The sequence below is a fragment of the Mauremys mutica genome, chromosome 13 (assembly GCF_020497125.1).
Source record: "Mauremys mutica isolate MM-2020 ecotype Southern chromosome 13, ASM2049712v1, whole genome shotgun sequence".
NCBI lineage: Eukaryota > Metazoa > Chordata > Testudines > Geoemydidae > Mauremys > Mauremys mutica.
In genome coordinates this window covers 56,422,132-56,436,253 of record NC_059084.1, presented here as the reverse complement: position 1 = coordinate 56,436,253, position 14,122 = coordinate 56,422,132, and the positions used below count along the sequence as shown (strand labels likewise).

Below are 14,122 nucleotides of genomic sequence, written 5' to 3'. Positions count from 1 at the left end.
ACGCCGGCTCACTACACTCCAGTTGGTCCAAGGAACTATCCTGGGAGTCCTTGCAGTGACTGCCCGCCCGGCGGGCACGGGGCTCAGGTCCTCTGGCAGGGCTGAGCCATAACAATCGCTATGCGTCTGGCCCTACGTCAGGGCGGGGCAGCAAACACTGAGCCAGAGAGCGTAGGCCCTGGGGACAGGGCTGAGCAACAGTAACAGTTAAGGCTCGGCTCTGGATCAGGGCGGGGCAGCAAACACAGAGTCAGAAAGCTCAGGCCCTGGGGCAGGGCTGAGCAGCAGTAACAGTTACAATTAGTGGCCTCCTCAGGCCAGGGAGAGGGGGAGTCTGCCACCCCGGAGTAGGGTGGCAGGGGGGGACGCAGTCCCACCCACTCCACTGCGTCCCAGCCCAGGGCCCTAGCAGCGGCTGAGGATCCGCTGGTCAGTCAGTGGGGATCCTAACTGCAACGCACTGACATAGGTTCAGGCAGTGCTGCAGCCAGACTGGAGTCGGCTGCCCCCGGGCTACTTCCATACTCCGCCTCGGGGACTACCTGGGTCCTGACGTCAACCTCTGGAGGGTCCACGAGCATGGACTCGTCGCGTCCGGGGCTGGGTGGTAGGTCCGGCAACTCCTCGGGATAGTCGGCCCAGGGTAGCTCCGGCGACACCAGGGTAGCAGCAGGCGCGGGGAAGCTCTGGCAGCTCCTCCGGGTAGCAGCAGGCGCGGGGAAGCTCCAGCGGCTCCCCCGGGTAGCGAGCGCGGGGGAGCTCAGGCCAGTCTAGGCAGCTGCCCTGGGTCACAGGGGCTTCCCAGTCTCGAGCTCCCTGAGGGACGTCTGCTCTTTTCGGAGGCTGGCGCCTGACTGAGCTCTGAGGGCCGGCTTTTATAGTTCCGGGTCACCGCCTGACCCTTTGAGGGGTGGGCTCAGAGCTCCGTAGCTCCGCCCACTCTGGCCTCCTGCTGGGCTCTCCCTCCTCTGGGCTGGAGGGGAGCCACGCCGGCTCACTACAGGCACCTCGACAGGAAGGTCTCTGCTGGGTGAGACCCCAGAGATGATACAGCTTGGAGAAATGGTGCTGAGACGTGGAAACTGCTCCAGATGTCTCCCCAGGTTTTCCCTGCCCCCCGCTCACTGTCAGGGCTTCAGAGCCTGGGCCATGCATCGAGTGTGCCTGTTCTCAGCTCCCCACCCAGACCCTGAGGCACACGTATGATCCTAGCTCAGACACGGGCTCAGACCCCCATAGAGGGACAGGGTCCCTGGATTCTAGCTTGGACATGAGGGGCTCCAATTACCCCCAGCGGGGCAGCACACGAGGAGCAGCTGACAGCTCCCCCAATACTTCTTACTTCACCTGCCACTCACCACTATGTCCCCCTCCATGTCCCACCCCTCATCCCCACCCCCTTGACTGTGCCCCCAAGCCCCTCTCCCCTTTCTCAACACCCGCTCCTGTTTATCCCCCTCCCACTAATCTGCCTCTCCTTGCTGCCGCCCAAACCCTTTTTCTCCCTGCCCCCCCCTCACCGTTCTGCCCCAATACCCTGATGCCTCCCCACAGTGCTCCACCTCTCCCTATTCCCTGACGCTCCTCTGCAATAGGAGAAGGCTGGGAGGGGAAACGGAGTCACAAGTGGAGCAGTGACTTCCCAAGGCCCCACAGGAGGTCAGTGGCAAATCTGGGAGTCCAGGAGTCCTCATTTCTCATCAGGAGCCCGGAGTGACAGACACTCGGCTTTCGAGAGGACAGCGTTCTCCTGCAGCAATCCTGTAGACATCCATCCAGGCAAAGGCAGTGAAAAGTGACCCCCCTCCCCGAGGTGCTTCACCTGGGCTCCAGTGAGCACTGAACCCATAACCCCTAAGGTACCAGCTCAGCGCTCTGAGTCACAGGGCTCTTCCCCGTGAGTATTTCCCTCTCCTCTTGACCGTACTGAGTGTTGTGGGCCCTCTTCCATCTCCCGTCTCTGCCTCGGTTTCCCACGCCAGTGGGACAGGAGGTGAAGATTCTGGCATGGTCTGTGTAAAGGGCTTGGAGGGGCCTGGCATGGATGCCAGATACTGTATCATGGCAAAGAGGCACTGCTGTGGTGATGACTGTACGTGCCCTGCTGTTCGTGGGAGCTGCAGAGCAGGGGGTGAAAGGAGCAGGGGTAGGAGAGTCTAGCTCTGCCTCTGCACTGCAAACCCACCTGGACAAAGCTCCACACGTGGCTATGGGGCACGGGGACCCTTCCAGCCCCATGGAAACTTTGGCTGCAAGCAGATGAGCCAGACCTCAGATGAAACCTCTTTGTTCCCAGATCCTCTCTCAGACTCATACCAGGAGCCAGGCAGACCCCGCTGAGCTGCAGCCACATTGTTATGCTTAGAAGGAGCATGCAGAGTCTTTTAAAAGGAGGTAAGGCAATACGCCGCATTTACTGAGAGTACAATGTAAGCATTGAAATCAGCGTGAGTTTCCATTCACCCCCCCCCCCCCCGCTACTCGCCCCCAAAAAAGGTTCTGCTGCTGGATCTTATAGTTACGTCCTTAGTGTTGCTTGGTCAGTTTCAGTGGCCAGCTGAAACTGCATACAAGGGAGGGGAGCTGGGCTCTGTCGAACGTGTTTGAAGTTCCAGTGTTGATTCAGAATGAACCCAAAGTCCCATGGCAACACACCCTTCTTTCATAGTGATACATTCCCATACAAGTCTCTGGACCTTGCTGTGTCACACCGGAGCTGTCACTCACGAGGGATTCAAAGTTGCTCTGTTTAGCATTATTTTGAGTTGTTACCGGGAAGATCCGCAGCTGTTTCTTATCTCGTCCTTGGGGTGTGCCTTTGCTTTAGGGTCATCAATCTGCCATCCTGGATCACTCCACTCCCTTCTTGACAACCCGGGCCAGTTGTCCTGGCTCAGTTAATCACCACATGTTCTTCATTCACACGAACAGTAAATAAGGCAATTACAGCCATAAAACGTCTATCCTTCTAGAAACAATCATTAACACAATCAGTAAAGAATAAAGTCAGAACAATTTCTTCTTACTAATTCAAAGCTAGCAAAATGGACTATAAGGCAAAATAAGCAAAATGGAGTACAATTTTACCTGAGACAATTTCTTCCCATTAGGCTTTTGGCCTACAACATGGCACCTGATACTCCGGAGATAAAAATCCCTATAGCCCCTTCCCTATCCCCAATGAGCCACCCAGCTTATGGCCACAGAGAAATTGGTGACACCTAGAGGGGAAAGCGCCTGTATCCCCTTCATAGCCATTGGGCAGGACTGGATCTGGCATCCCAAAAGGGGCAGCGCCCCATATCCCATTCCTGACCATCACACCCAACTCCCACAGGCTGTATGGCCGGATTGGAGTCAGGACTCACTAGATTCATCGATTCCAAGGCCAGAAGGGACCACCGTGACCATCTAGCCTGACCTCCTGGATCACACAGGCAGGAGACCCGCCCCCCCCCCAGTAATTCCTGGAGCAGAGCTTTTAGAAAAACATCCCATCTTGAGTTGGAAATTGTGAGCAATGGAGCATCCACCACAACCCTTGGTAGATTGTGCCAATGGTTAATTACCCGCTTGCAGAGATGACCCGTGACTGCTGATACTGGGGTGGGGGAGGGCACAATGTAAAGGGGGGGCACTGTGACCACCACATCTGTCACCTCTGGGAGGAACCTTTCTGCCCCACCTCCCCTGGGCCAGGGCAGCCAATCAGGCCAGCCCCTGGGGGGCTGGGGCCACAGGAGCTGGGAGCACGGCTCTGGGCTGGGCTGGGGCTGGCCCTGGCCTGGGGAGGTTCACAGCACCAGTGTCTCCCCGGAGCTCCCGCACCCCTGCAGACACCTCATCAGGGGAGGGCTGCAGGCAATGCCCCGACCTCCAGCTGAGCAGAGGGACCCTGTTCCCAGGGCCTTCCCCAGCAACTCCTGCCCTGGGCTCAACTTGGAGCCACCACTCTCTCCATGCCAAAGTGGCAAGGGAGGGGGGAGAGTGGGCTCTGTCCTCTCACTGCCCCTCCCCCTGGCACATTTCTGGCTCACTCAGCCCCTGTCCCTTGCAGACGGGCCCAGGCGGGGAGCGGAGGGGGCGGGACAGAGCTGCTTCTCACACCGGCTGAGGGTGGCCGCTCAAGGTCACTGCCTCTGTGCAGCGCGGCGGCTGCCTGTGAGAAAGCCCAGCTGGGGAGGTGGCAGCAGCCACTCCCCCTGCCCCCGACCTGGGCCTGTCTGCTGGGGATAGGGGCTGAGCAAGCCAGAGCCCCCAGCTCCTCCACAGATTTCTGGCTCGCTTGGCCCTCTCTGTTAAACATTTACACCTTAGTTCCAGTCCGAATTTGTCTGCCTTCAACTTCCAGCCGTTGGATCTTGTTATACTTTTCTGGATTAGATTGACGAGGCCATTATCAAATATTTGTTCCCTATAGAGGGACTTAGAAACAAAAATATTGTGTCAATGACCTAGGCTGGATCTGTAGGGGGCACACACATTTTACCCCACTCCCTGCCCGCCAGAGCCAGCCAGTCCTCTTCTGCTGAGACTATCTCAAAGACAAGGGGAAGCCCTAAAAGGGAATGGACTTGTAAATCATTTCCCAGCACATCCTAGTCATCCCACACATCCTTCTGCAGCTGGGGGGCTTGAAGCAGGAAGAAAGAGAAAGAGAGAAAAGTCTGATTTCTCTGCATCAAGTCTGGCACAACAGCCGACCCAGCCATTCTGCATTTTCAATCATGTGTTTTATTGCAGGAAGCAGCCCAGTAAGAGCATCCAGGGCTCCACCTAGTGCAATCTTTATCCCACATCACGTATCAACCCAGAAAATGCTGCACTGATGATGATGATGATGATGATGATGATGTATTAATTATATCACAGTAGTGTCTCAGGGTCATGGTCATAGATCAGGCTCACATTATTATGTACGGGCCACTGGGGCAGCAGAGGGTGGGGCTGGGGAAGGGGTGGCTATACTGTATAATGGGCACTAGGGGGCAGCAGGGGGTGGGGGTGGGGAAGGGGTAGCTATACTGTATAATGGGCACTAGGGGCAGCAGAGGGTGGGTGTGGGGAAGGGGCGGCTATACTGTATAATGGGCACTAGGGGCAGCAGTGGGTGGGGCTGGGGAAGGGGCGGCTGTACTGTATAATGGGCACTAGGGGCAGCAGAGGGTGGGGGTGGGGAAGGGGCGGCTGTACTGTATAATGGGCACTAGGGGGCAGCAGAGGGTGGGGGCAGGGAAGGGGCAGCTATACCGTATAATGGGCATTAGGGGCAGCAGAGGGTGGGGGTGGGGAAGGGGCGGCTGTACTGTATAATGGGCACTAGGGGGCAGCAGAGGGCGGGGGTGGCTGTACTGTATAATGGTCACTAGGGGCAGCAGAGGGGGGTAGGGAGGGGCGGCTATACTGTATAATGGGCACTAGGGGCAGCAGAGGGGGGTAGGGAGGGGCGGTTATACTGTATAATGGGCACTAGGGGGCAACAGAGGGTGGGGGCAGGGAAGGGGCGGCTATGCTGTATAGAGGGCATTAGGGGCAGCAGAGGGTGGGGAAGGGATGGCTCTGCGGTATAATCGCACTGGGGGCAGCATCGGAGCAGGGGCTGGGGGGAACTGACCGTGCTGTGCAATGGGCCCAGGCTATATTGATTTGTCATAGTGCACAGGGAGCCCCCCGACACAGGCGATGCGGATGTGTTGGGTGCTGGTGTCTGCATTGTAGTTGCAGGGCGGTGTCTGTGATCCCCCCTGCAACCGGCAGGTGGTGAGGGTGAAGGAGGCTTTGCTGTCTCTCAGGTCCCCACTCGCCGAGGTCCCCCCAGAGCCGCAGACAGTGGTGATGGTGGCACCATTGGCATGGACGAAGGTGTTGGTGAACTTGCAGACCGATGAGGTCATGCCCCGGCGCTGCATCATCTGGTTGCAGTAGGTCCTGGAGTCCGGGACACTGCTCTTTGGGTAATCGACGTGCTGCCTCAAGAACTTCTCATAGCGCGTCTCCCCCCTGGCCAGAGCCAGCCACGTGGCCAGCCAGACAAGCATCATCATCAGGTGGTGTCCCCTCTGGGCCATGGTGTCTCTGCCTCCCGATAACCCTGCAGTGGGGAGGAAAGGGAGGGATGGACATATGGGGCAGAGGGGACCTGTTTCCACCCTGGCCCTCCACTTGCTCATCTCCTTCAGTCTGCCTGCCCCCGGTGAGCTCCTTGCAGATTGCAGTCTAAGGTCCACTATTATTGGCCTGGATTTGAGGGCTGTGTGTACCCCAGAATGTGATCAAACTAATTGCAGCCATATTATGTGCATTCAGTCACCACGAATTAATGAAATAGAACACCACATACCGTTAAGGGTTAATTTGGAGACAGGCTTTCAGAAGCAAGGTCATATCTAGCTGGCAGTTTCTGCTAATCAGAACGGGAGGAGGGGACAGACAAGTAAACAAGTGAGACTGAAAACCTTGGTGGATGGAAGACCTTGAGTCTGGGCTCCTCTGACATTAGAAGTTTATGGAAAGTTAGAAAAAGTGATGATCCCATAGGGGTCGTTATGACCTGTGTATTTTGTAGAAGTTAGTTATAAAAGATTAGAGTGCACTTTGGAGCAGTGCTTTGAAGCCATCTTGAGAGACATTTTTCCTGACACCTTTTCTCCCCAGTGGGTGAGCAACTGCCCACTGCACACCTGCGGTCAATTACTCAATACTGTTCCAGATGTTAGGTAAATACCTGGGATGTTCTAAACCTATTGCTTATGTCTGTGTGTGCTTAAATCTAATAAACTGCAGTGTTCGCTAGAGAACACGTACTTGCATTGAATCCTTGATCAGACAGAATTGCTGTTCCTATTGATTTATTCCTGACCCTGCCGGGAGTGCAACAGTTAAGTTACCGCAGATGTGGGTTCTGAAAACCCTGGGTAACAAGGGGTCCCAGGTAGCACTGGTCAGACAGTCAGCCCAGCTTTGCACAGCATGGGATGCTCAATGTCACCCCAGGTCCTCTCAGCCCAGTCTCTTTACTTTATTCCCCATTAAATAACTAATTTAAAATGAGCCGGTAGCCTGAACCTCCCTCTCTGCATAACCTGACGCAGCCCCTCTCACCTGCTTTGCTTTTTGAAATTCTGCAGTTCACAGGTAAGATCTAAACTGGTGGAAACTCCTGCTCCAGTGCTCAGTGGAGCCACAGTGGGGTCTGCTGAGCCCTTTGCTCCAATCTGTAGGTGACATGCTCTTTCCCACAGGCAGGAGTCCTGATTTCCAGCCCTGCCATTGATCTAATCCATTAGACCCCACTCCCCTCCCAGAGCTGGGCATAGCAACGAGGAGTCCTGGGTCCCAGCTGCTCCTGCTTTAGCCACTTGAATTCAGGAGAACATCAGCTGACTCTCACGTTGAACATTGGTGACCCTCCTCACCTGAACCCAGCTGGGTCATCAACTCACCTTGTCCTTGTGCCGGGGTGGATCTAAATCCCTGCTGAAATGAAAGCCACTGAGCCTCCTCCTGCTCGGGTCTGCATTATATAGACCCTGGACGTGCAGGTGGCCAGAGAGATATGGAAGGTGACATTCAGCAAACAAAGCTGGTCACGAGAAGTCCTAGGAACTGGGAGTAAAAGCAAATAACCTGCCAGGTGGGCTGAGGGAGTGGAGAAATAACAGGTGTGTTGGCCAAGATGTGGGCTTCAAACAGTTCTGCCAATGCCCCTTAATTCCAACGCACAGTCCCTGCTAGCCCAGCCCTGGGTTCCCCCAGCTCTGCTGGCGCGCCTCAGACAGCACCCCAGACAGGGAAGGGAATGAGCCTGAGGGCCTGAGGAGAAGAGAACTGGGAGACCTCAGGGGCCAGGGCGAAGTGGGCTGGGCAATGTGGGAAAGGATGAAGCACTCCCAGATGTCTGGGGCTAAGGGGGAGTTATGATGTGGAGCAGTCACAGGGGTTTCTGCTACGCCCCACTTGAAAGTTCACCAGAGGCCACTGGCCCACCCCACTCCCAAGTCCCACTGAGGCTATGTCTAGAACACAGAGTTAAGTAATGCACGTTACGCTGACAGTCATAAATGGATATAATTGCGTCGCTTATGCGTGGTCACACAACACTCCTCATGTTGGTGGAGCGCGTGCCCAGTTGTTGATTTTGCATTAAGAGTGAGAGCAGTGACCCATGGCTAGCTATCCCACTGTGCAACTCTCCACCTTCTGCTGCTTGGAGTTGTGGGAATGGATTGCAGCACATCACAGATGTAGGCTCACTGTCCCATGATGCAGTTTTTTCTGTCTCATCATTCCATGGGCTCCGACTACATTTTGTGCCATTTTTCAACAGCCCCTGTTCTATGGAGTGTGTGTGGCTTCAGACTGGGTCTCTTATGCTGCTCACCTGTGTGCTGCTTTCATCCCTGGACAAGTGATTGCTGATTGGCACAGCAAAGTTTCCTACAGCAGAAACAAAGCAACTCTTCCAAGGAACCTTTTGCAAAGGATTGGCGAGTACCTCCAGGAAAGTTTCCCAGAGATCCTTCTGGAGGATTCCCATGCAACCTCAGTGTACGTTAACAAACTTTTCCACAGGGCTCCCCCACTGCGTAGCTGCATGGAGGAATGTGAAGCAGATGCAAACACAGATAGTCGTGTACATTTCTACCCCTTAACCCACTTCTAGTGGATAAAGAAACAAAGGACAGCTCTACCTCATGTCACCCAGCTGTATTAATTCAAAATGAGCACTTACCAGAGCTCCCCTCTCCTGCATCATGCGCGCCACTGACCTAGGGCTGGGCCTGGCTTGAACCCTCAGGTGTCAAGAAGAGGTCCTGGCTCGCCACGGTACCGGACGACCCTGTCAGCTGTCTCACCTCATCCTCCAACTCCACCATATCTTCCTCAGGGTTGAGTCCACTGGCCACTGTCTCCAACCCAACCCCCCCCAAATATCCACAGGGCTCTTGGCGGTGGAGGTGGGGTCACCGAGGATGGTGACCAGCTCCTTATCGAAGTGGCAGGTGTTTGGCGCAGCACCAGAAAAACAGTTTTCCTCCTTTGACTTCTGGCACACCTGCCTCAGCACCTTTATGTTCCCACGGCACTGCTGCGGGTCCCGTTCCTGGCCCTTATCACACAAGCCATGAGAGATCTGCCCATTGGCATCGAAGTTCCCACGGCTTGAATGCAGCTGGGACGGCACAGCCTCCTCTTCTCACTGACCCAGCAGAGCCAACAGCTCCGGCGTGCTCCAAGAGGGAGTCCTGCACGGGAAGATGTGATGTGAGCTGTCCATGATGAGCAAACAGGAAGTGGAATTTCAAAAATCCCCAGGCCTTTGAAGGGGCCAGATGGCCATGTACCAGGCTGCAGGACAGTGGAGTTTGAACTGCTGACCAAAGTGGTCAGGATAGGCATTGTGGGATACCTCCTGGAAGCCATTGACGGGGACATAACCAAGCACAGTGTCTACACTGACACTGTGTCAACCTAACGTTGCGGCAAAAAGCTCCAGACCTCTCGTCGAGGTAGTGAGGTTATTTTATCGGTGCAGCAGGGGAGTTAAATTGTTGGGAGGAGCATTGCAGTGCATGCACCTGCACTTTTTGGTCGACAAAAGCTGATGTTAGTCGACAGAAATGTGTCGTGTAGACAAGGCCTGAACTACTCAACTTGTGGCCATATTGTCACTGGTGATACCTAGATAGGAAAAGTCCTTTAACCTATTCCCCACCCCATGAGCCAGCCAGTGCCCTGCCCTGGGGCCAGATGGGAACCGTCACCCTGTAGAGAGGAAAAGATCCATGTCCTATCCCCACCCAGTGCCCTGCCCTGGGGCTGGATCAAAGTGGTCTCTCTTAGAGGGGAAAGGCCCCATGTCCCATTCCCCATCCCTCTGAACCAGCCAGTGCACCACACCAGGGTGAGATCGGAACCAGTGACCCATAAAGGCGCAAGGACCCGTAATTCATTTTCCAGCACGTAGTCATAGAATCCTAGAACTGTGGGGATGGAAGGGACCTCACGAGGCATCTAGTGCACCCCCTGCACTGTGGCAGGACCAAGCAAACCTAGACCAGCCCTGAGAGGTGGTTGTGAAACTTCTTTTTAACAACCTCCAGTGATGGTGTTTCCATAACCTCCCTTGGGAGTCTGTTCCAGAGCTCAACTACTCTGAGAGATAGAAAGTTTTCCCCAATACTTAGCCTAAAGCTGCCTTGCTGCAGATTAAGCCCATTGCTTCTTGTCCTGCCTTCAGTGAACATGGAGAACTGTTGATCCCCGTCCTCTTTCGAACAGCCCTTAACATACATGAAGACAATTATCATGCCCCCCTCAGAGGTCAGGTTTTCTAAACCGTTGATCATTTCAGTTGCTCTGTTCTGGACTCTCTCCAACTTCTCCACAGTTTTGCGAAAGTGCAGCACCTAGAACTGGACCCAGGATGCCAGCTGGGGCCTCACCAGTGCCGAGCAGAGCAGGACAATTCCCTCCCGTCTTACATACGACACTCCTGTTAATATACCCCAGGATGATATTAGTCTTTTTGACGGCTGCGTCACAGTGTTGACTCATTCAGTTTGTGATCCACTATAATCCTCAGATCCTTTTCCGCAGAGAATCTAGCCAGTTATCCCCCATTTTGCAGCTGTGCCTTTGATTTTTCCTTCCTAAGTGAAGCACTTTGCACTTGTCTTCATTGAATTACATCTTGTTGGTTGGTATCGGACCAATCCCCCAATTTGGCAAGTTTATTTTGAATTCTCACCCTGTCCTCCAAAGTGCCTGCAACCCCTCCTACACTCTGCACTCCATTAGCCAAGTCATTAATGAAAATATTGACTAGTACCAGACTCAGGACTGACCCCTGCATGACCCCAGAATGGATGGACTTATATCTCCAGGTTTGACAGAGAACTATTGATAACTACTCATTCTGCTTTCAGCACTGTCTCCCAGCCACAGCTGGTTCCCCAGGGCCTTTAAATCGTGAGAGGCCACGTCTCTTCTGGATGAGGCCACGCCTCTTCCGGATGAGGCCACGCCCCCCATCAGGACTCCGGCAGTACTGGGGTAAGTTCTGTAAGTTACTTTCACCCCTGCAGATAGTTCACTTTTCTAGCAAGTGTGGACAGCGAATATGGGGAACTTCTGTATCACACTCAAGTTAGATGGCTGAGTCATGGAAATGTTTTGAAGCATTTTTTGCACTTAGAGAGGAGATTGATTCCTTCATGAAAATGAAAAACAAGGAGGTTCCACAACTTACTGATTTCACTTTTCTCTGCAACCTTGCTTTTCTAACAGATGTAACTGATCACCTGAATGCACTGAACTTGAAGGTTCAGGATAGAAAACAGGTGATAACGCAGATGTATGACAGTGTTAAGTCATTCAAAGTCAAGCATACTTTGTGGGAGAAACAGCTGACTGCTGGCAATTTGGTCCATTGCTAGACTCTGAATTCCTTAGGAAAAGTTGAACCCGAATGCTTGAAAGAATATGCAGAGATCATTTCTAACTTACACAAACAGTTTGATGTGCGGTTTAAAGATTTCAAGGCACTTGAACCACATTTTCAACTTTTTTTCCACACCATTTGCTGTGGAAATTGACAATGTTGCACAGGAAATGCAGATGGAGTTAGTGGAGGTTCAGGGTGACACCATTCTGAAGCCTAAGTATACAAATGTTGGAATTCCAGAATTCTACCAGTTTCTTTCACAAGAAAGATTTCCCATGTTGTTCTCTGCTTCCACAAGGCTCATGGCAATGTTTGGAAGTACATATATATGTGAACAGTTTTTCTCTTCCATGAAGATTAACAAATCTGTGTTAAGATCAAGGCTCACTGATGAACATTTGCAAGCAACACTGAGATTGGTTTCGTCTCAGGATATCAAACCTGTTGCTCTGGTTGATGAAAAACGCTGCCAGCTAAGTGGCGAAAAATGAAATGACTGTCAAAATTAGCACTGACTTTTCACATTGCAGTTTTTAAAAAGTTAATATATTGACTTTTAATATCATACTGTATTACTCTTCATTTTTTTCATTTTGACTATACTTTTGTATAGTTGTATGAAAAGGCTTCAGTGATGCATCCCTCAAGCCAATGTACTAGTCCGCATGTGGCCTTCGTGGTGATTTGAGTTTGAGACCCCTGCTCTACACTATATAATGGCCACAAGAGACAGCAGAGGTTGGGGGTGGGGAAGGGCCAGCTGTACTGTATAATGGCCACTAGGGGCAGCAGAGGGTGGGGGTGGGGAAGGGGCGGCTGTACTGTATAATGGGCACTAGGGGCAGCAGAGGGTGGGGGTGGGGAAGGGGCGGCTATACTGTATAATGGGCAGTAGGGGGCAGCAGAGGGTGGGGGTGGGGAAAGGGTGGCTATATTGTATAATGGGCACTAGGGGGCAGCAGAGGGTTGGGATGGGGAAGGGGCGGCTATACTGTATAATGGGCACTAGGGGGCAGCAGAGGATAGGGGCAGGGAAGGGGCGGCTATACTGTATAATGGGCACTAGTTGCAGTAGAGGTTCTTCATGGCGTTGGTGGGACCGATACTGATGTACTGTCAATGCTGACTGCAGTTCTGGGGTCCACCTTCTGGAAAGGAGCAGAGAAGAGCCACAACAATGATTTAAGGGCTGAAGAAATTGCCTGAGAGTGAGAGATTTAAAGAGCTCGATCTATTCATGTATCTAGCAGCAGACTGAGAGGTGACTTGATGAGAATGTACATGGACCTTCATGGGGAGAAAACACCAGACACTCGGTGTCTGTTAAATCTAGCAGAGAATGTCCCCTACAACCATTTATTCTATGATGTCCTCACTACTCACCAAAACCAAATCTAAAATGGCATCTCCTCTTGTTGGTTCAGCAGCTACTTAGTGAAGGAATCCATCAGCTATCGCATCTAGGAAAATCTGAGCCCTATTACTATTACTCGCACTTGTCCTCCAGTCTATATCTGGGAAGTTAAAGTCTCCCATGATCACACAAGTCCCATTAGTATTTACTTCATTAAAAACATTAAAGAGGTCTCTATCCATACTCAAATCAGATCCCTGTGGTCTATAGCACATCCCAAGCACTGTCTCCGGGGAGGCTCTAGTAGCTTTCTTCCCCAATGCAATTTTTGTCCAGACAGAGTCTGTCTTATCCATTCCATCACTTCTTATTTCTTTACAGTTAACCTCATCATTGATATACAATGCTGCTCCACCACCTTTGCCTTTATTTCTGTCTTTCCTAAACAGCACATACCCTTCAATACCTGTACTCCAGTCATGACTACTATTCCACCATTTTTCTGTTATCCCTATAATATCCGGTTTCACTTCCTGCAATAGTAGCTCTAATTCCTCCATTTTGTTTCCTAGGCTCCTCGCTTTAGTGTACAAACATCTTAATTTTCACTGTTTGGCTTCTCTCACATTCTTTTCCCGATTAGGCCCAGACATTCTACCACCAGTATCACCTATTAGACTGGTATCTACACTACCCTTCCTCCATATGTCCATTCTCATACCCATGGCTGTATCCTTTCTTACTTCATTTTCTTCCCTCTCAATGTTAAAATCCGGCGTGGAGATTACCTGGACATCTCCCAATCATCTCCCCCATCTTCAGTCTAGCAGAGAAAGGTCTAACATGGTCAAATGGCTGGAAGTTGAAGCGAGACAATTCAGATTAGAAATCAGGTGTACATTTTTGACAGTGAGAGTGATTAACCACTGGAACAATTTAGCAGGAGTTGTGGTGGATTCTCCAGCATTAAACTCAAGATGGGATGTTTCTATAGAAGCTCCGCTCTAGGAATTATTTTGAGGATGTTCTCTTGCCTGTGCTAGCCCCTCAGTCCTGACTCTCTGCCCCAAGCTAGCCTAGTGCTGGGCTTCTCTCCTCCTCACCCTCCCCCAGCTCTGCTGGTGCCCCTTAAACCTGACCAGCCACTTCCCTGTTATTCCCGTTTACTGGAGAACCTGGAGCATATTTTTCCAATTCTGTTTTCTGTTGTTTGTGTGGTGAAATAGACACTGCATTCTGAAATGTTAGTGGGTCACTATTGGGGTAGGAGCCTCCTACTTTCGAAATGACCTGGCTTTTCTGTGCTGGGTTTCCCAGTGCTA

The 14,122-nt window shown here is 52.3% G+C and overlaps 1 protein-coding gene across 1 annotated transcript; it reads right to left on the bottom strand.

The window, feature by feature from the left end:
- Positions 1–5,598: 5,598 nt before the first annotated feature.
- On the bottom strand, positions 5,599–6,733 carry LOC123348919 (ribonuclease-like). The gene has a single exon (XM_044986617.1). It carries the CDS (start codon positions 6,168–6,170, stop codon positions 5,637–5,639), a length of 534 nt encoding a protein of 177 aa, XP_044842552.1. The 5' UTR covers positions 6,171–6,733; the 3' UTR covers positions 5,599–5,636.
- Positions 6,734–14,122: the final 7,389 nt, after the last annotated feature.